General features: G+C 36.8%; 1 protein-coding gene across 1 annotated transcript in view; it reads right to left on the bottom strand.

Annotated features, from left to right (window-relative positions):
* Positions 1 to 23,837, bottom strand: part of MTA3 (metastasis associated 1 family member 3) — a 141,544-nt gene that overhangs the window by 105,158 nt on the left and 12,549 nt on the right. Inside the window, exons 3-4 of the mRNA XM_070734529.1 lie at positions 12,681 to 12,774; positions 6,942 to 7,068 (exon numbers count right to left, since the gene is read on the bottom strand). Of these exons, the coding sequence (XP_070590630.1) occupies positions 6,942 to 7,068; positions 12,681 to 12,774 (221 nt within the window). The remainder of the gene's footprint in view (positions 1 to 6,941; positions 7,069 to 12,680; positions 12,775 to 23,837) is intronic.

Raw genomic sequence — 23,837 nt, 5'->3', positions numbered from 1 at the left:
TCAAGTTTGTAAGTGGAAAATGGTTCTTGAGAAGACGCAAAAAAAATCTTGAATACCCAGTTCTTATCTAGAAAGGTTCGTAAGTAGAGGCATTCTTAGGTAGAGGTACCAATGTATATTGGCTTATATTGGTTTATAGAAATAGAATTTATATAGGTATCCCTCTTAAAATACATAATAGGCATGAAATTAATGCCCAAAAATACATATGGGCATTTTCAACAACCCATGAGTATCATTTTTCATCTGTGTTATTGTCACAGTCATATCCTATACCTGGCAAACCAAGGATTCAAAAAGCACACAACTTTCAGAAAGGCATATATAAGATTAGCCTGAAGAAAATAATCTTCAAACTGTAAGTAAATTCCACTCAGACTCATAATGAGTTAATTCAGATGTAATCTCTTTGAAATCCTGCCTTCCCAGTTTTCACATCTTGATTGCATCATGTCTTCTCACCTAAATAGCATTTCTTCCCTGCTTCCTCTTAGAACTTCACAGTTTACCATTTTGACATTTGCTAATTAAAATATTTTTCTGATAATTATTCCTGAGAATATACAAGAATCCAGACAATAAACCATACCTAATTTTTTCCCAATATTTTCACAAAAACATTATTGTAAATTGGCAGCACATTAGATTTCTTTCTATTTATCTAGAAAATGTGCAATATTATTGTATAACACCCCCAAAAATTGAGAGCTTTGATAATTGATAATAAGACCAAAAATATACTCAATATTCAATAACAAATTTCTCTTATGCTATGAATTAGAAGAGGAAAGGGTTAAAGAAACTATGATTAGATGGTCACAAAATTTGGGATACAATATTGAATTGCAAAATGGAAAAATGTGGCAATTAAACTTAAAATTGACGATATCGACAACATACAGAGAAAACCAATGCAGGGTATTTTACAAATGGCATTTTCCTCGGCACATCTAGCAAAGATGTCCAAGAAAATATCACCACTATATTGGAAATGCCAGAAATCGTATGGTACTTATTACCATGAATGGTGGATTTGTGAGAAAGCTAAAAAAAAATTGGATTAAAATTAGAAAATGGATAGAAGATATCATAAAAAAACATATTCACTGGAAACCAGAAATATTTCTACTGGAAATTATAACCGGAAACTATACCAAAGAAATATACCATTTAATAATCCATATTTTAAAGGCAGCTAGGATCTGTGATGCACAAAAATGGAAAAACAATGAAATACCAAATGAAATTGAAATTATAAGAAGAATTCTCAAATGCACTGAAATGGATAAAATGAATAAAGAATTGTAGAACAAGGAGGAAATGAATATTATACAATTTGGAATAGATTTTTTTGATTGCCTAAAAAATAGAAACTCGGAACCATAAAAAGTACGATAAATATGCAGTACACACACACACATACAATTTGTATAGGTAAAATATTTGTATGTAAATAAATGTACATAGAAATTGAAAATTAAATATGTTAAATAAGAGAAATAGCATAAATATGTCAAAAAAGTAAATCAGAAATTAGATATTTATGAAGGAAAACTTGTGGTTATGAAACAAACCAAAAATGTATTAAAAATGTTTACACTAAATGACAAATGTAAAGAAAACTAATAGACCGATCTTGAGTTGTAATATAATAGAAACTGTGTTTCCTATTTCTGTGTGTTTGTACATTTTGTAATGTCTATTTTTATATAATAAAAAAACTTTAAAAAAAGAAATAAAAACCAGCAATCAGGAGCCAATTTGATAAAAATAATATGGAAGGCTGATATTTGAAGATAATGTTATGAATGGAACGTCTCCCTTTTTAAAAAGGCAGCAAAATTTTAAAAAATGTTCCATTTGGAATTAATTGAAAATTGTTGGTCAGAGTTATACACATTGTTCTGCTTAGCAATATAAGAGTAGAATAATTATTCCTTAGCATAGGTTTTTTTGAATTCATCTCTTAAAGTTTGTTTTTAACAACATGTTCAAGCATTATTCTATTAGCTTTCATTTCAACAAGTAGACAGCATGATTAACCATTCACTCTTTTTAGACCTGCACAAACAGGTAACTGCCTTTATTAACTGCGATTTTAATATTTTTTTGAGTAGGAAAATGAGACACAGCATTCAAAATTGGTAAGTTCTTTCTTATTTTTGTTTTTAACCTGCAACTGAACAATTATCAAGTCAAGCAACCAGGGGTGGGTTCTACTAACTTCCCCACCGGTTTGTATTGCCATGTTTTGTGCATGCACGTGCCCTCTTGCAATTTTGCTTCTGCACATGCTAAGTGGCTGGAATCAGCCTGAAACACAGCTGAGGAGCTGATCAGCTGTGCTTCTGGCAAAGGAATCCAGGTCAGTATAAACCCAGGGGTAGAGGTCCCTATTCCAAGCAGCAGAAGAGGAAACCCTTACAAAAAGTAAAAAAAATTGCAAGAAATTAAAACAAAAGTTGAGCGGTAGGAAAAGCAAATAGGCTGCATAGCTAGAGGTATAACAAGCAGGAAGAGAGAGATTGTGATCCCGCTATATAGAGCACTGGTGAGACCATATTTGGAATACTGTGTTCAGTTCTGGAGACCTCACCTACAAAAAGATATTGACAAAATTGGACGGGTCCAAAGATGGGCTACAAGAATGGTGGAAGGTCTTAAGCATGAAATGTATCAGGAAAGACTTAATGAACTCAATCTCTATAGTCTGGAGGACAGAAGGAAAAGGGGGGACATGATCAAAACGTTTAAATATGTTAAAGGGTTAAATAAGGTTCAGGAGGGAAGTGTTTAAAGTGAACACAAGAACAAGGGGATACAATCTGAAGTTAGTTGGGGGAAAGATCAAAAGCAACATGAGAAAATATTATTTTATTGAAAGACTAGCAGATCCTTGGAACAAACTTCCAGCAGACGTGGTTGGTAAATCCACAGTAACTGAATTTAAAAATGCCTGGGATAAACATATATCCATCCGAAGATAAAATACAGGAAATAGTATAAGGGCAGACTAGATGGACCATGAGGTCTTTTTCTGCCGTCAAGTTTCTATGTTTCTATGTTTCTAAAAACATGGCTGCGCCCATGGACAGGCACCAATTGATCCAGTTCAGTGACGTCACCAGCAGGTCGCTACCAGTTCAGGCGATGCAGGTCCGAACCTGGAGCAACCCACCTCAGCAAGCAACTATTATAAACAGAGCTATGTGCTGCTGTGAAAATCTCTACCACAGATTTTATATTATGTTGTTGCAGTCAAGAGACCATCAATTTCCATTTTTCTCAGTTTCCCAATAAACTGTTTGATATATTTTGTAACCCCAGGGCTGAATGTGTAGCCTAAAAGGCTCATAATTTCAACCACCAATCTCACAAATCCTCTGGGTGTACACACACATGACTTGGTGTGGTATCTTGGTAGTTATTGTTATCATCATCTATCTTTTAGGAAAATTCCTTTGTAGTACACTTCCAGCATGCGCTTAAGTTAGCTTACTGGCAAGTAAAATAAAAAGATATGATAAACCAAAACAGTTTATTACATCATCTTCTCATCCTGAGCACTGAGACATATTGCTAGGAAAATCTGCCCCTACTACTTCAAAAGACACTCACAGACTCATCCTTCTTTTCTTTTTTCTTTTTAAAAGGGAAAGGTTATTTCTTTATGGTTACATTCCTCTTTAATTCTGAGTAATCTCATGCAAGACATTCAATCATGCAAAAGATAAAAATATAGATCTGCTAAAATTACAGACATTTAAAGAACCTTTCATGGATATTTTACAGAAAGTAATAAAATTCTGGAAACCACATTTTCAAAGTAATGTCAAAACATACAATGATTGATCTTGTAGGTAAACAGAGACAAGAATACCTAAAGACGATAAAGCATTAACTAATATAGAAAATAAATTAGAATCCTTAGCTAATATTTTGTTATTCGTGTAGAGAATAGACAATTCCAGGCACAAATGTTAACCCTATACCAGTGATGGCGAACCTTTTTTGGTTCATGTGCTAAAAATTGTTTGGGAGAAACAGCGGAAGTGGAAGCTACTTCCAAATTCCAATTCCAGTGGTTCCCCCACTGAGTTTCTCAAAGGAAGTCAGCAGGAAGCATGAGAATCCTTCCTGTCTGCCTGCCTGTCTACATTCTATTCCATCCCTCCATCGCTTTCTGCTTGATTGTTTGCCTGATTATTTCATTTTCCTAATCAAGGAACTCCCATAGAGAATACCACATCCTAACTAAAATAGGGCAAGTAAACTATTGTACATAAACAGCTAGCAGACCCTGCACTCATTGATGATGGGTTAGTTGTGTAATGAGATATCTATAACCAAGCAAAAAAATCAAAGGGCACCAAGTTTAATACTGAGCTACATATATTCTCTTCTAATGTATTCTAATCAGAGATGAGCTGCACATACTTTTACAACTGGTTCGCCGAAAATGTGGGCATGCATGCTATGCGCGCATACTTTCTGCACTTGCGCACACAACACCTAAAACAAGGCTTTTTTGATGGAGCGACTTCCTACACACATGCTAGGTCAGTCACAGTTAATAGAATGGGGAGAAGTGTCCAAATCAGCTGGGCTGCAGGACAGGGTGAATGAGCCAGAAAGTGAGATATCTAAGACAAGAGTGTGTTGGGACGAATGGGCAGGGCCAACCAGCGCTTGGAACTACCAGTTCGGGCAAACCGGCCCAAACCAGCAGCATCCCACTACTGAGTCTAATTCTTTGCTTTCATTTAGAGTCTGCAGACTCAAGTGATATGAAAGCCTCCCAAGATATGCCCATGTTTCTCTAGCACTCTGCGAGCTGCATTGGCTGCTGATTGGTCTCAGAACACAATTCAAAGTGCTGGTTATGACTTATAAAGCATTATATAGCATCGGATCAGATTACTTATGGGACCGACATCAGATTTTAGTTATTTATTTTCATTTCACCTTTTTGGCATTACATAAATTTTACATGCCTTTCACAATTAAATTTTTTTTAAAAAAAAATGCTAAATAAACTTAAATTTTGCCAAAGCACAGAAACAGCTGGAAAAAATAGTGGTAATGTCTAAAAATATGTAAATGATCATATTTCATGGCAGGGTAATTGTACCTCTTTGCAAATCATGTATCACAATTTCATTTCAACAGTAAATGAACAACAGTCAAAACAAAATGACATCTAAGGAGGCCAAATAAGCAACTGCAACATCCTTCAGATCACATCAATCTCTAGTAACTATTATTTGCATTTCAAAGAATCTTAGTTAAAGAAACAAAGAAAAAACATAAAGCCAAGATAATCACTGAAACTACATTAGTTTTTATCATATAATGATATGTCACACATTCAGATTATAATAGTTGCCATAAAGACAATACTTTCATTAGAAACCTTAATATTAACCAACATGTGTAATATTATTAGATTTTCCACATCTTTTATACACAAATTAAGGCAGTAATTATTCTGTCTTCTATTTTTCTCACAAGAATTAGATTATATTTACAATAGGCTAACAATTGCAAAAATAATCATTCACTAAAGGATATTAATTATTAATATATTACTGATAGAAATAAATTAATATATTACTGAGCATTTCATACTGCAAAGGAAAAAATCAATCAAAATGGATAAATAATACTGTAAAATATTACTTATTTTCTGCATGGATTAAGATTGCCAGGTATCCAAGGGAACTAAATAGTGATCTTAAAAGGCTTTTCTTATTTATTCTTCCATCCCCTAAATGCATATTCACATATACAAATTTGTTCATCTGCTTTCCACCAAAAACCTACTAAGGGGGAAGGGAGTAGGTTTATTCATCCTTTAATTCCTCAAAGAATTAAAGGGTTATCTAGGTTAAGTAATCTGCACTAGAAAGAAAAAATTGGGAGTTAGGGACAAGGGTCAAGCAGATATAACAGATAAAATTGTTTATCTGTTTATTTGTTTAAACAACAGGGAATAAATTTCCACATATTGCCTGCCACATAATGAAAGCCTAGAACAGTGAATGACGAACCTATGGCATGGGTGCCATAGGTGGCACACAGAGCCATTTCTGCTGGCATGTGAGCCATTGCCCTGGCTCAGCTCCAACGTGCATGTGTGTGCTGGCCAGCTGGTTTTTGGCTCATACAGAGGCTCTGGAAGGGGATCCTTGGCTTCCAGAGTGCCTCCGGGGGGGGGGGGGGGTTACTCTCCCCTGGATCCAGGGAAGCCTTTGAAGCCTGAAGAGGGTGAAACATGAGCCTACTGGGCCCACCAGAAGTTGGGAAACAGACCATTTCTGGCCTCCAGAGGACCGCCAAGGGGTAGGGGACACCCTCTCCAGTCATTGAATTATGGGTGTGGGCACTCACGCATGCACGATAGCACACATGCACACTCTTTAAGCAACTTTTTAAAAAAAGGTTCACCATCACTGGCTTAGAAGCTCATTTTTACCTCCAGCCAATGAACAACCTTCAGAATTTTTGCTTCTCATCTGACAGAACTAACTTCTCCCATTTATGTGTTCATCTTGCTGGTTCATCCCTTCAAGATTCATCCCTGACCAAGTTGGATACTTAACATGTTGCATATTCTCCTCTACATATTCTATTTAGTAACTTACATTTCAGAAATGTTTTTACTGTTTTGCTCTGTAATGCAAATTACACAAATATGCTAATGATGAAATAAAACATTGGAACAATGAAATGAAATAAATATAATAAATATAATATGATAAATATAATATAATATATAATATAATATATAATATGCAAAATTAGTAATTCTGTAAGATAACATAAGGTCATCCTTTTTCTGAATTTCACAAATTTAAATTCTGCCATGGCAATACCGAAAACATCAAAACCTCTTATTCTGATCATTCAGCTAGTAGCATTACTGGAACAGTACTTCTTACCGAATGTGTGTTGCTGGGAGGGACTCATATTGACGAGACAGAAATAATTCTCTGTGCTTCAACTGGTGCTTCTGTTTATCAGTCAGATCTATTTCTTTGGGAATTTCAGATTCTTCCTCAACTTCTTCTACACAAAAAGAGAAAAATAGGCCTGGTGTTATCTTTAGAACCATTTTTCAAGAAGGTTTCTGTCCTCTATTAAACTTTCTACCTCATTTTTAATAGAATCACATCTTTCTGTTTCTGCAAAAAAAACCAACAGTAACCAAACTGATCACAAGAAAAAACAATATTCAATGGGAAAAATCTATTTACAAGAATTATTTTCTATAATACAACAATAAATACAGCTATCCTTCACCCTTGAGCTTTTTTACAATTCAATTATAATCATATTGGGTTGAAGTCAATTGTGTCTTTCTCTCTACCAGCATAATGGTATAACTGGCAAGACATTTAAGGGCTAGGAAGAAATAAACAGATGAAGAACACTTCTTTTTCCTAATCTCTTTATTTCTTCTCAGCCCTTAAATGTATCATCAGAAATTCCCTTTCATTATATTGAATTTTGCTCTTTAAAATATAATCTATAATACTTATTTTGTGACTGAGGCATCATTTTTATCTTACATTTATTTTATGAATCTGCACTGTATATGCATTTTTAAATGGTGTATAAATGTAGTTTTTATACATTTAGATTTAGATTTTTAATATCATCAAATTATGTGGACTTGTAGCACTTATTTTCAATCAGATGATCACAGATCAGGAATGACAGGAAAAACTCTTTATATTAGTAAAGCAAATCTTTCTTACAAACACAGACGAACATGAGGAGGATGAGGTATAGACAATTTAAAGTATAAAAAATATATCAGTATCTAAGAATAATTATAAAAAGCTGAAAAATATAGAACAGAAGCTTTTGGCCTGATTATATCCCATGCTGAGTAGAAGGATCTGGAGAGAAGCCCAAGGATGAGATTTTAGTTATCTTCCTTTTTCTATGTGGACTGAAAATCATAGTTAATGGGTCAAGGCCAAGGAGAAATTCTAATATAATTCTATATCAAAACTCTGCAATCCCTAATAGTGTAATAGCCCTATGTGAAGTGTTTTTCCTATTTAGTAATGTTGCTGCGAACAAAAAAACTGGAAAAAAGATGCACACAAAAAACAATTTCTTTTTTTTTACAAAAAAAATGATCTTTACTGAGTATGTACATTAAAAAGGACATATAATACACAATATAACAATATGAATTGTACAGAAAAGAGAATAAAGGAAAGATTAGAAATAAAAAAACAAAGTAGGAAAATTAAAGAAAAGATTAGAGGGAAAGAGAGATAAATGTTATGTCAACTATGCAGATGACATTTCGATTACATACGACCTATAATTTCAGTTGTATGGTAGCTGTAGATTTCCTCTCAGTTTTAGTTATTTATACTAATATTTTTTTGTTAGATTTAGTATGTAGGTATACTTTTTAAATGTTAATTACATTTTATCTAAGTAAACGGTATTTGGGGGGTTGGTTTATAGATTTTGATAGACGTCTTCAGCATGTCTCGATCAAACAATTTCTATACAATTTTCTGTGCTGATGTTACATAAACCTCTGGACTGAGCATGTCTTCAGAGGCACTTTAGCCAATGCTTGCTTTTTCTAAAACCAATCTCTATTAGCCATAGAGGTTCTCATAGTCATAACCTAAGAATCCTAATACCTGTCTAACTCTAAGGCATTCTCAAATCTGCCTTCATCCTTGGGCACAGCTTCTATTCATGCTTGTACATTATCACCATACATATAATGTAATTAATTAATTACTTTAGAATGTGAAAGAGGCCTATAGAGGAAAAGGACTAGCTATTTGTACAGCCAAAGTTTGGAGAAAAGAGTTGTTCTCATAATTCTTTTGGATTTTACACATTGTAGCCCCCTCTAATGCCTTGGGGCAGCTTCTTTGTTACATAGCACTTTCCTGCAATTGCTACCTATCTTAGGAAAAACAGAAATGACTTGATCTGGTTCTTCCTTTTTAACACTTTTATGTGAGAGACACCAGATTACATCTCTGCCTGCATTCTCCTCTCTTCCTTCTCAACTCAACAGTTTTAACCAGCAAGGATAAGGCTGGTGACGATCATAGCAACTGCTTTTAAGAACGCTCTCTTCTTCATCTTTTTGTTCTTGAGACTAGGATTCCAAAATGCCTACATTTTTGTTCTCTAACCAAAAAGGTGGAATTATATACTTGTGATACATTCCATATCAAAGATCCATTTCTATGCTAAAAAACCTAAAGAGTAAATTGAGCATAATGAAATACATAATTTGGTAAAAAGAAGTAAAGACAAATTACATTTTAATATTTCATTTTTCCTAGTGTTCCCACTTGACAGCAAAATAATTCAGATTTTTCACCGGTTAGAATCAGAAGAAGCCAATTTTACAGTGTTGCTTGTAATAGGAAAATGACTATGTACAGAGGGCTGGAAAATGAATTTTTCCAAGGGACCATATGAAAAACTGGGACTGTTATGCAGGGCCAATGCCCTGATAATGCTTTGCTCCTTCCTGACAATGCTGCAAGCCACATGAGAACAACAACGGGCCGAATTAAAGGGTTATTTCTGATATACACAATTTAGGCAAATAAAATTAGAAACTTGTCAAGGAGTTTGTTTAAAAAAATTCCAAGAAAATGGAGTTACATTACGTTAACTAACTCACCCTCACCTCTGAAGTCTAAAACATATGCTCTAGATATAGTCTGTTGTCCAACTCATTTTGAATAAAGTATTTCAGCTTGACATTTTTACACTTTGATTCAGCTCCATTACCTAGTGCTATCATTATAATCAACATTTAAAAAAGATAGAAATAATTGAAAAACATGAGAGTGGTGAGCCAGGCTTTACAAATACCGTAAGTAAATTTTAAAAAGAACTACTGTCTCCAGACCTTGTTTCTGAACTGTTTAAACCAAATATTGTGACTGTAAACAAGCACTTGATTGCATAAAATTACTTTTTCCACTGTCAAAGCATAGGTGGACCAGGAGAAAGAAGAGGTGGAGGAGGAAGAAAAGAAATTGGAGGAATTGCTGGTTGTCATTGAGCTTGCTTCTTTTCTTGTTTCATTATCCTAACTATGATGATGATGTTACCTAGTTAGGGTAATGAAACGTCTGCAAGAAACAAGTAAGCTCAGACAGCACCAAGGACCTCTCATTTCAACCTTGAGCTATAAATATTTTCCTTCATTAAAGAAATTATTTAAGTTCTAGATATATGGCCTGTTCAAATTCTGCTCCAGTAGTTGCTTGGCTGGATTGATATTGAACAAGAACAAGAGCAAGAATGCTTATCCCTTATTGATATGCTCGACTGCATTACTTAATTTCTTAAATCAAACTTAAAATGTCAGGTGAGAAGCTGAAGTCTTTATGGTAGAAAACAATTCTTATTCAAGCATACTTTATAAGACACCAGAACGTTTCTAAGGGATGAAGAAAGGTACCTACACAATCCTATATAGTTGTGCACTGTTCTAACAATATATATGTCTTTCATATTTTCACTCATTATATATACAGATATGCTAAATTCAGAATATTTCTGAGTACTGTATTCTGAAACATTCAAAAATCATAGCACTGCCAAGGTAGATTTTAATAATTTAACTACTATGTTTTTAAATATTTTAGTTTATAAAAATTTTAAGATTATAATTTTTACATTTTCGGTCACTTCATTTTTCTTCACCATTAGGAGCACTATTTTAATGTACTATAAAAATGTAATTTAAACAGATATAAAAGAACAAGCAGAATAAAAGTATATGAGAATAATATCTATAACATAAAAGCCACACTTTATTTATTGTAATATCACAAAAGTCACCAAAGACTGCCCGCTGCATACTTATGATAAGTAGTTTTGATCAATATTTAAGGTTTGACATTAATCTGGTTAATGAGACATGAATGTATAAAATTCAAACATATAAAGTCATTATCAATAAGAGAAATGGCTGTTATGCAGATAAAAGATACACATTATTCTATTTCTTTTGAACAGGGGCCTCCAGGGGAAAACAGCATATCATCAAACAAAAACATTTTTAAGATTACTACCATTTGAGGAAACAATATTGTAAAACAAACAATCCACATACTTCTGTAACTGTAGTAATCCACATACTAAATAGAAAGAATTCTATGCCTCAATGTTTTGAGAAATGCACTATTGCAATTTTTTTCTAGGTGCAAGTCAAGGTGTTAGTTATAACCTTAAAGCCTTCTGTGGTTTGGGTCTTTTTTATCTATATAACCACTTACACCTACTTGGTAAACATACAACCTACTTGTCTCTGGGAGGTTGCAGAAAGTATTTTCTGACAATTCTCCTGCAGCAAGAGAAGACCTGCAGGCAAATATTTTCTGCCACAGCTTCCTTTCTGTTGAATGCCCTCCCACTGAAGACATTAAAATCACAATTTTACTCCTGGAATTCTGAAAGCTGTTAAAGATATGATATTTCAAAAAGCAGTCAGGACTGAGACATTAATAATAAAGATACTGGAGATATGAGACTATTGTAAAGGTTTATGGTGGTATTTTTTATGCTGCTGATATGATGAATTGTTATTATGTTAGGAAATGTTTAATGATTTTGATTTTTAATTATTGAATTATGAATATTGCAGTCACTCTTGCTTATGAGGTCTTAAGATTCATAATGACTGCGGTGCCATAAAAGCATGTGTAACTAATAAATAAATCATAAGGAATAATTATTTCCTATAAGTGACCACACAGCTCACATGGGACTCTATATAATCAATGGTTTATTTAATTATTGAGATTCTAGGTTACCCACCTTCAAATCAATTCTGGGAGGCTGTTCAATTTAAAATTATGTTAAATAGCATCAACCAAAGGACATGATAAAGGTATGATCCCCAATTCACCATAACTAAAACATTGGAATAAATTGAAGCAATGAATGAAACTGCCTTGTATTCTCTACCTGTAGCAATCACCTGCTTTATTCCTATCAGCATCTTCGCAACCTCCTAATATATGTCAGATGCAATACGACTGAAGCACACTGGAATAAAGGGAAATGTTCAAAATTTTGCAGAGGCTTATCTAATCTTGATTATGTTTTCCAGGGCAATCCCCTCTACTGCACCCCAACTTTGGGGAGACATTTTAACTGAAGAAATCATAAAATGTATGGAATACAATTTAAGGATAAAAAAAATTCATGGAAGCAAAATTCAAGTTAACTGAATTTAAAAGTCAAGATGCTAATCTTTCAGAGTTTGAAACAAAAGAAATCATGAAAAACATGAATTATTTCGCTCTTCTACTGAACTATTAACAATATGAATAAATACATAAAACATAATTCTGCACTAAATTATCTAGCTCAATTATGCTGTAGCTGAAAAAGGGAAAAAATAAAACAGCAAATTTATTAGTCCTTAGTTTCAACTCTAATTGCTTGTAAAGATATATTTGATTACTTCTATGAAAATGCAGACAGGCATGAAATTCTGAATCCAAGTCCCACCAAGGGTAATGGAGTATTAATAAATTGCATGTATATTCAGTTTCAAATGCAGAGTCTAATGAATTCATATAGACAGACACAAAATATTATTTTAAGAATGCATAATTCATGCTACTTGTTTCTAAATAAAATAAAAAACAACTTACTTGCATGTTTGTCTGCCAGCATAATGAGGCTATTGGAGATGTCTCGTCGTCTGTAAAAGCATACTACTTTTGCTTCCACATTACCACTGGCAGTCTGGAAAATGACAGAATTAATTAATAAAGTACACATTAAAGAGTAAACCTTAACATTCACCATAGACTTTTCACAAAGCCAAAATTCATCTTTTTTTAAAGTGGGCACATTTGATAAGAGTAATCATGTTGAACCAAAATTGATTTGCAAAACATAGAAATATAGAAGTCTGACGGCAGAAAAAGACCTCCTGGTCCATCTAGTCTGCCCTTATACTATTTTCTGTATTTTATCTTAGGATGGATATATGTTTATCCCAGGCATGTTTAAATTCAGTTACTGTGGATTTATCTACCACGTCTGCTGGAAGTTTGTTCCAAGGATCTACTACTCTTTCAGTAAAATAATATTTTCTCATGTTGTTTTTGATCTTTCCCCCAACTAACTTCAGATTGTGTCCCCTTGTTCTTGTGTTCACTTTCCTATTAAAAACACTTCCCTCCTGGACCTTATTTAACCCTTTAATATATTTAAATGTTTCAATCATAGAAAAACAGAGCTTGAAGGGACCATGAAAATCTTGTAGACCAGTGTTTCTCAAATAGTGGGGCAAGCCCCCCTAGGAGAACGCTTTTTTTTGCCGCAGGGAGTAGGGATTTTTTTTGCACCGAACAATAGCACAAAGCACAGAGTAGAAGACATGAAGTGCATATAACAAACCCTTAAGAGACATCATGGAATAATATTTAACAGGGATGAAAGGAAAGGAGGAGAGAAACGGAGATAATGAGACAAACGTAAGTCTACCGAAAGCTAAGACAAGGAAATAATGACTAAGTATATGTAGTGCTTGGCTTCACTGTGACTATGGTGGGAGATGAAGAAAGACCGCTATGTTTACTGTGTCTAAAAATGTTGGCAGCAGACAGCATGAAGCCAAATAAATTAGGGCATCATTTAAACGCATTACACCCCAATCACACTGATAAGCCACTTGAGGTTTTTTAGTGAAAACATGCCAAATATTGCAAACAATCATCCTGGTGGAAAGTTGGGGGGCTCAAAATGTTTACTTCTTCCAGAGGGGGGGTGTAATAGAAAATAATTGAGAAACACTGTTTTAGTCCAACCTCGTGCTTTAAAGGGAAACTTAGTATCATTCTAGACAAACCGTTCTCCAATCTCTTCTTTAAAAGTTCTAATCACAACTTCTGAAGGGAACCCTTCAATCTTAGACTCTAGCTTTGCTCTGAGACTGAAAACTGTTTTTATGTAAGGATTAAACCCAGTTGCCATTATACCTGATACATTTTTCTTGAGTTTTGTTTATTTGTTGCTCCATTGCCTATAAATCCTTTAAGACAAGTGTCCCCAACCTTTTAGACCTCAGGGACTACCAAGGTCAAAATTTTAAATCCTGCAGATCACCAAATTTATAATTTTAAATCCCACAGACCCTAATTCATAATGTTAACTCCCGCAGGCCACTAACATGAATTTTTTTTAAAGATAAATACATTTGTAAAATAATGAGCAGAGAGCTTTCATTTTAGAATAGAATAGAATAGAATAGAATAGAATTTTATTGGCCAAGTGTGATTGGACACACAAGGAATTTGTCTTGGTGCACATGCTCTCAACATACATAAAAGAAAAAGATACATTTGTCAAGAATCAGGTGGTACAACACTTAATGATTGTCATAGAGGACAAATAAGCAATGAAGAAACAATCAATACTGTATTAATAAAAAATCTTAGGATACAAGCAACAGGTTACAGTCATACAGTCCTAAGTGGGAGGAAAAAGATGATAGGAATGATGAGAAAAACTAGTAGAAATAGAAGTGCAGATTTAGTAAAAGGTCTGACAGTGTTGAGGGAATTATTTGTTTAGTAGAGTGATGGCATTCGGGAAAAGAGTTTCTGTCTTCTTCATCTTATGTCAAACAGAATTAAGGCTGGGCTATTTGGAACTTTTTTCTCATGCTATCTATTTTTTCAGGATTAAGTTGCATGCTTTTTCCCTCATCCATTCCTATTATTTTTATCAAATTATACATATTGTCTTTAATAGATCAACTCCTTTTAAAGAGCCAGTTTGGTGCAGCAGTTAAAGACTCTGAATTAGAAGGGTAAAATCATGAGTTCTTGGTCTGCTTTCTGCAGAAATATGCACAGGCACTCACTGAGTCAACACTGAATCAAAAGCGCGCGCGCGCACACACACACACACACTTTATAGCATTGTGTCATGAAGAAGTTGCCAGGCTGTTTTGATATGTAACAGGAAGATGCTGTGCTCACCTGACATATAAAGCACTTCTTCCTAACCTTTTTCAAAGCATGCACAGTCCTATTATTCTAGTTAGTTACTTAGTTAGTTAGTTAGTTAGTTAGTACATGTTGATCTTCAATATAAAAGAATACCATACAGTCCTTGTTTTCTGTTTATTATTTAAATAGATACAAGATCAAATGAAGGAAGAAACCCTAGTATTTGATTCTTAATCATATGCGGCATATGATAAAATAATCTATAGTTCTTTTTCCCTGTGTGTGGAGGAAATTTTTTAAAAAAATTATCCCCCCCCCCCCAAAAGAGAAAACATATATTTCCAAATGGGTCTTAGGAACTGAAACACCGTTCCTCTATCCGTCTTCAGATGGATCCACTCACATACAAATAGACTATTCAAAAAAAAATATCTGTATCATGGGAATGACTGAACATGTGCAGAAGCCGAATTTCCAGCATTGCACATGTGTTACCATCTTGTTTTGGCTTTTTTTTTGTATTTTTTTTTTTTAAATTTCAGCACTATTCATGTTTGCAAAGCGGCTGTGCACACAAAGTCGCCTTCAGTTGTTATCTGGCTGCAATCCCCTGTCTGATGGCCTCAGAGGTCAAAGCTGCCATACTTGCCGGGATTTGGGACTCTACCCACTACTCAGAGCGGAGTGAAGGTTGCCTCAGCCAAGGAGGCAACTTTCAACTCTGACATTTGGTTGCTCCCAATTAGGTGTTGGACCCCTAGTGGCTGGCATTGAACCAAATAGCAACTCACTGTTGCAGGGCAGGATCAAAGGCTTATCCATAGTATCAACTCCTGAAAGGTCAGGTGGCCCCAACCGCTTCTGAGCTCTTGTTATTACTTTCTCAATGGCCTTATGCCTTTGCTTAGCCTCCTGCTTAGCTGTTCTAGAGGACTTGAGGGCTTTGCTGGAATGAGGCTAATCAGCTGCTCTCCTCTTAGCAGCTCTAGAAGGTTCTGCATTCGTGTTGCTGCCTATGGAAGATGGCACCGGGCTTCCTGCCATGAGAGCGGTGTTGTTGGCAATGCCATCTAGTTCTTATAGTGCAGATGGTCTCACCCAAATTTGGCCCTGCCACTGCAAGCACGTCTTTTCCCGGGCGCTATCTAGCATGCTCTGAGTGCGGGCAGGGGCTAGAATACCTCCCAGTATTAGCGGAGGCTAAGGCGCTTATTGTGGGCTTAGCTGAGGGGCGGGTTCAAAATAGTATGTTCTCCTTTGTGCCAAAGGCTAGCGCTGCGGAGTCAAGCTCGTGTGCGCTGCCTTGATCCTCCTGCCATCCAACTGCAACTCTGGTGCGATCAGGCTGAATGGGCTATTCACGATGAGCCCCAGGGTCAGTGTTTTGGAGCCAGGCTCATGAGCGCTGTCCTATTAGATCTGCCATCCAGCAGTCTAGCTATCTCCCACGTGGCAGAAACCCATCACACTAGAATAAGGAGCTGCACGACCAGCAAAAGCTGGGAGCTCCAGCAACAATGTTTTGAAACAATTTAGAACTTTTAGATAAGCATACAGGAATGGATTAATCAGAAACACATCTTGTCCAGACTATGACTGTTTAAAAGCTGGGGATGCAAGCGTAGGAGGCTTGCCAGCTCAAACTGAAGACTCAGTCCTATCAGATTACAGATAGAGTTAACCCATTCCATTTGTGGATGCTGTCTCCACTAAGATGGAAAACCACCATCAGAGAATACCAAGGACCCCACCCTTCTCCTTGAGAGCCAGAAGACCTTGACTCTTTTAACCTTTTGGAAAGCTATATTTTTGCCTCTTGTCCCAACCACTAGGAGAGGCTGGAGCCTGAAGATGATGGTGTTAACTGTACTGGAGAGGCCTGGTTGTGATACCATGTTCTGAGTGATTTTTTTATTTTTATAACAGTTTGGCTTTGTGAGTAACCCAGAGTGGTTGCTGGCCATATGTCTTTTAAATGAATTAATAACATAAACTTAGAACAAGCCAGACCATTAACTTTGCAGCACCGATCAGCAAGATTTAGAGTCGATAGCAGTTCATGAAGCCAACTTTCAGAAGGATTCGTACAATCATCATTGTCAATCAAATAAATGGGCAACCTGCACATCATAATAAGTTAAAAATTACTTTCAGAAATCATCTACAGATTCTCAATAAAGAAAACAGGCTTTAATTTTTAAAATATGTTGTTGGGGAGGTTCTCAGCCAATGCACTAAGCTAGATAAAGAAAGCAGACCATAAACATTCTTTAGTCAGCAGTTAACTCACATAAGTCAGCTAATTAAGCCAGTAGTCAATTAGAAGTAGACACAAATTTAATGTACTGTTTCTATTTCACTTGTGTTTGCTGTTGTTTTGTCTCCAAATAATCTTTAAACATAATTTTTAAACCAAGTGCTGTCTGCATGCTGCTTAATTATAACTCTTACAATAAATTAATTGAACATGATCATGCAGTATGAGACTAAAGTCTGTATGTAAGCTCTAAATAGGGCAAAAATAATGGAAGCTCTCACTCATCCAAGCCCCACCTCCAGAATTGACTCAGTGGAAGTTAACAGGATGAGGTATGTATCAACAGTTCACTAAAGTGCAGTCGTGAAAATTGAGATATACAGTGGTACCTCAAGATACGAACCCCTCGTCTAAACGAACAACTCGAGATACGAACCCGGGGTTCAGAAAAAATTTGCCTCTTCTTACGAACTTTTTTCGTGTTACGAACGCCAAACCTGAACTTCCGGGTTCGGCGTTCGGGAGGCTGCTGGGAAGCCCCCCCGGCTGTTTTAAAAGGTGACAGCCGGGCGGCGGGGCTTCCCAGCAGCCTCCGAACGCCAAACCCGGAAGTTCGGGTTTGGCGTTCGTAACACGAAAAATGTTCGTAAGAAGAGGCAAATTTTTTCTGAACCGTTCGGAGGCTGTTGGGAAGCCGCGCGGCTGTTTTAACAGGTGACAGCCGGGCTGGGGGGCTTCCCAGCAGCCTCCAAACGCCGAACGCGGAAGTTCGGGTTTGGCGTTCGGCTTCGGGAGACGGCTGGGAAGCCGCACAGCTGTTTTTAAAGGTCACAGCCGGGCTGGGGTGCTTCCCAGCAACCTCCCGAACCCCGAACTTTTGCCGAACGTCCGGGTTCGGGGTTCGGGGGGTTGCTGGGAAGCCCCCCAGCCCAGCTGTGACCTTTTAAAACAGCCGCGCGGCTTCCCAGTCGTCTCCCGAAGCCGAACGCCAAACCCAAACTTCCGCGTTCAGCGTTCGGAGGCTGCTGGGAAGCCGCACGGCTATTTTAAAAGGTCACAGCCGGGCTGGGGGGCTTCCCAGCAACCTCCCGAACCCCGAACCCGGAAGTTCGGCAAAGGTTCAGCATTCGGAGGCTGCTGGGAAGCCCCGCCGCCCGGCTGTCACCTTTTAAAACAGCCTGGGGGCTTCTCGGCGGCCTCCTGAACGCTGAACCCGGAAGTTCAGGTTTGGCGTTCGGGAGGTCGCTGAGAAGCCCCCAGGCTGTTTTAAAAGGTGACAGCCGGGCGGCAGCGTTTTTTTTGCGGGGTTTTTTTTGGTTGCACGGATTAATTGACTTTACATTGTTTCCTATGGGAAACAATGTTTCGTCTTACGAACCTTTCGTCTTACGAACCTCCCCCTGGAACCAATTAGGTTCGTAAGATGAGGTATGACTGTACTATGGAATCTAAACATCAACATGGCACAAAAAATGCCTTAAATGCATTCACAATCCAAAGTTCAGCAAACCCAAACCAAGCTATGGACTTTGCAGCTTTAAATGCACTTTGCAATCTTAGCATCAGAACTAAAGAACAACAGAACGTTCATCTCAGAACTATCAATCTGTCCCAAACTAACATTAAAGTCTTTGCAAGTACAAACTCAACACATTAGCAAAACACTATACTACACAATCAATTTTATTGATTGCCAAGTGTAAAGGAAAGTGGGTCACAGGAATGGGGCTGAGAATGGGAGAAAGGTTCCAAAGAAATGATAACAGCTAAATCCCACTTCAGTTTAGGTGCTAAGAGATGCTATGATTAGACTGTGGCCAATTTGCATAAATTAGCAAACAAGTCTTTATTCCATTGTAAGCAGTATGGATGGTACTGCAGGAACCAGAAAGACATCCAATTAAACACACTTAATGCTCATTTCAATATCATGAGATGTCAATGAACCTTGAACCGTTATGATTGGATTAGGTGTCTTAGTGCCTGAAAAAATTCAAGTATCTGATGAACAGCATCTTTTATATCTGTTCACATCTGAGTGGAAGACAGGTGGCTACCAATTGTCTAGAGAATGAAATAAAATTTTCTCTCAGGCCCTCACCAGCGCTAACACAGAAAATGTAGAAGACAGAAATTAATCTTAAGGAAAATAATTTGCTTTGAAAAAGTTAGTTTCCAGTTGTGACTGCCATTTCATCATGTTGTTGCTATGGAGAACATCTTCAAATGCTAAGCAAGAAAATTGCTGGACATCCTTAGCACTGTCTGCCCAATCCAGGAATGGGTCCATCTTCCTTGGCCCACTATTACTGGCCAATTGATGAATTGCATCTGTTTTTGCTCTGGCAATGAGCTATGCTTGCTACCTCAAAAGGAGAGTGGCATGTTTGGATCCAACAAGAAAAAACCTAGGATAAAAATGGGACCTTGGTTGCTACAGGTGGCAAAGCATGATTGGCTTTTTATCATCCATAGTCACAAAACTCTAATGTCAGGATTTGCTGACTTTGACTTCCAACTTCCCCTGACATCTATTCCCTCATAATTTCTAAAAAGCAACCAGGGATAGAACTTAACTTGTCACCACTATTCCTCCTTTTCTATCACATCCACCAAACCTAAAATGAAGGGTGTGAAACGACATGGTCAGAGTGAACTTATTTGGGTGGTAGACTTCCCTTCCCCACAATTGGGCCTTGCTTCAATCTCATCAGGCCACTACTGGCACAGATAAAATCAACTCTCTTCACACAGATCCCTTTCCATCCCCCTCCATCTTAATCTTACTCTGTCTTCTCTCTTTTCCAATGACTGCTATACCATCATAAGCTTTTGAAAGAGAATCAAGTAATATTGTGAATTATGACATTATTATATAAATGGCACAAAATACATCAAGACATAACTGATGGCAATTACATATCTGTGTCATTCGCATGATGATGCCATGAGACAGATAAATTACTCCGGTAATTACTGGAGCTCTTTTTCTGAGATTTTTAAAGAACTTCCTCATGGCAAATCTCAACACAAAATTCAAGCTACAGCACATGGAATGTTCAAACAATCCAACCTCAAATGTCTGAGTTTTGTTCAGAGTTTTATTTGGCACAGTATTGAAATATTGTATACTCCTATGACTAGAAAAAGTTTCAAACATTTTAAGTTCAAGACAGAAAATCCAAATTCCATCATTTCATTGATTTTTAATAGTACACTCAAAATCTATCCATTGGTGCAACTAATGTAATCATAAGACCAATATGGCTCTGTATTTGCAAGCAACATATAGAACATAAGAAGAGCCATGCTGAATTAGGCCAAAGCCCATCGAATCCAGTATTCTGTGTCACACAGTGGCCCACCAATTGTACATGGGGATCTTGAGCAGAAAGAGAAGGCAAGACCCTCCCTTTCCTCTGACCCCCAACAAATGGTACCCAAGGGAATCCTGCCTGCCTCAACCAACATAGAGGCGGCACATGGACATCCGTTTCAATAACCACCAATACACTTGGCATTCATGAATCTGTCTAATCCTGCCTTGAAGCTATCAAGGCTGACAGCTGTCACTGACCTCTTCTGGAAGTGAATTCCATAAACCAACGACCCTCTGGGTGAAGAAATATTTCCCTTTATTTGTCTTTATTTGTACAAAGACAAATAAAGAATGAAGAAGTATTTCCCTTTATTTATATAACTGCAGTTTGTCTGACTTATGAATTTGATTTACAAAGGCTGTTTAAAATTACATTATCTTAATCAAATCATTTCTATGTTAGACGAGTTATAATTAAATCTCCATGTGTTACTATCTCTGGTTGAAATGGCTATTTAATTATTTATCTTGGCCAAATGATTTTGAGGAAATTGAAAAAAAAATACTTTTTGTCTGTATTTTCCAGTTCCTATAAATCCTTGTATTCCTGCACATTAATTATATAAACTATAAATTAATTCAAAATACAAACAGATCTTTCTTTGAATCAATGGTATTTTAACATGTAAGAAATATTGGCTGAAAATTAATACCGAAGCAATTATTTTTGAGAAAACCATTAATTAAAGGGTTTCATTCAAGCCCATTCCATATAATTTGCAACAAACAGAAAATTTCTTTTGTTCACTAACCAGTAAAAATAAATTCAGTAAAACAAAGAATAATTAACACCTAACATTAATGGGTGAAACTTACACGATGTAGCAAAAGTTTGCTATTTTTAGAAAGATAGACATCTCCTGGCTATCTAACAAATAATGGAAATAAAAATTATTGAACAGCTCTGGAAACCTATATTAAAAATCATAATCAACTAGTAGTGAATCTCACTGTAAAACCTTATGTACAGAAGAACAAAATATTTCTATGCCACCAGAATAAGAGAATCAGTCTCAAGTTTCACAAGAGATATTCCAAAACAGATGTTAGAAAACACTAAATCAAGCTGAAATTCCCCAGAACTTGGGAATTGTAATCTGATGTAAGTATAAAACTGACACTGGAAGTAAAATTTGACAATTGTAAGAGAAAGCAGCAATTCCTCCTTGGCCTTCTATGTTTAAGCTCTTTTGCTTTAAGTGATCTAGCTTGACATGAAGGTCACATCACTGGAAAAGTGGAATAACGGTTTCCCAAGAAAAATGAAGTTATCTACCAGTATTAGTCAATTAGTTAATGTTATATACTCATTACTGAGTCCCTTATAGCAGTTGTGCTCAGACTGACTGCAAACACTTTAATTGTAACTGCATCATCAGTATACAATGGTAAATTGGTATGTCTATTGGCTAATCTGGAAGAATGGAAAGTAAGAGTTATTTAAGAGAAGAGAAGAACCTATGAATTTATAAAATAAATAAATAAATAATAATTCCCCTCCTGACTGATATTTCCTTAATGTCCTTGTTACTGCACCTGACCATCAATCTAACGTTTTCATGAATTTCAATGAGCAGCAGAAACATACATTTGTCTGTATTACATATTTAAATGTGTACTGTAATTTAGATTTAGACACTGTTGAAAGCTGACCTAAAGTCAACGTATGCTGCATGAAGGGAATGTCCATATTTGAGGATATGTATCAGACTGGATTAAACCCAGCCTGTTCACCCTCTAGCCTTGCACTGCAACTAGCCTTGGCACCACAGTGCAAGGCCTCAGTGATCCTTGCCACTCTGCACTCTGCAAGTTCTGCCACATCCAGCAGACTGCTATTTTCTTCCCTCTGTTGACAAGGCATACCCATCCCATCCCTATGCAAGGTAGCTGCTGGCCAGGTGAAGCGCTTGTGCTGTTTTAGAAATGCTACTTTTGGAAGGCATCGGAAAACTTTCCAAAGCATTGTGAGAACAGTGTTTTGGCTTTGTACTATGGCACTGAAGTGTCTGTTCACAATGCAGGAATCCCTTGTGGTGGTGGTGGCGGCACTTGGGCTGAGTAGAGATCTGGGGCAGTGGCGGCTGGCAGATTGCTAAAGGCCCTGCACATCTACTTCAGCCTCAGCACCACTGCCATCGAAGAATAGGCTAGGCAAAAGGAGAGAGACGGGAGAGGGAGAGAGATTGATGGAGAGAGTTGTAAGAGAAGGCAGAATAGGCAGTTTCTTACTCTGGGGTTGGTCCTCGCCTAACAGCCAGTGGGATTTAATTAACAATGGACTGCTGGATTGCCATCACTAAGCAATGTGATCATATGATATTGAGCTTTGCGACCATTTCACTTAGTGATTGACATTCTTGTTCCAATTACTGTCATAACCCAAGGACTACCTCTTAGCTTTAGGAGTTATTCTACCTCGGTGAGTGGGGTTTTTCCAGACATTACCAATTAATAAAAGTCAGATCAGTTTTGGTTATAGTAGCAATCAATTTCCTTGGACTGTCATCTTGGTGATTGCTTTCCATTTTTCATTACCTTAATTTAACCAACATCTCTTATCATGACTACTGTCTTTCATTGGTTTTCACACAAATTCTGCAACTAGATTTTATCTGAAACAACTATCTTGCCTACACAGCAGTCACAAGATAATGTACAGCAGAATTATTTATTTATTTATTTATTTATTTATTTATTTGATTTGATTTGATTTGATTTGATTTGATTTGATTTGATTTGTATGCCGCCCCTCTCCAGAGACTCGGAGCGGTTCATAACACAAAACAGTACAAATCCAATGATTAAAACAATTTAAAATCCTTAATATAAAAAGCAATCATACATCTCATATAAACCATACATAAAACGGAAAACGGTCCAGGGGAATCAATTTCCCCATGCCTGACGACAGAGGTGGATTTTAAGGAGTTTGCAAAAGGCAAGAAGGGTGGGGGCAATCCTAATCTCTGGGGGGAGTTGATTCCAGAGGGTCAGGCTCTTCCCCTGGGTCCCGCCAGACAACATTGTTTTGTCGACGGGACCCGGAGAAGGCCAATTCTGTGGGACCTAACCGGTCACTGGGATTCGTGAAGCAGAAGGCGGTCCCGGAGATATTCTAGTCCGATGCCATGAAGGGCTTTATAGGTCATAACCAACACTTTGAATTGTGATTGGAAACTGATCGGCAACCAATGCAGACTGTGGAGTG

The sequence above is a fragment of the Erythrolamprus reginae genome, chromosome 1, assembly GCF_031021105.1.
Source record: "Erythrolamprus reginae isolate rEryReg1 chromosome 1, rEryReg1.hap1, whole genome shotgun sequence".
Lineage (NCBI taxonomy): Eukaryota > Metazoa > Chordata > Lepidosauria > Squamata > Dipsadidae > Erythrolamprus > Erythrolamprus reginae.
Note: the sequence above shows the minus strand (reverse complement) of the source record. Positions and strands in the feature narration are given on the sequence as shown.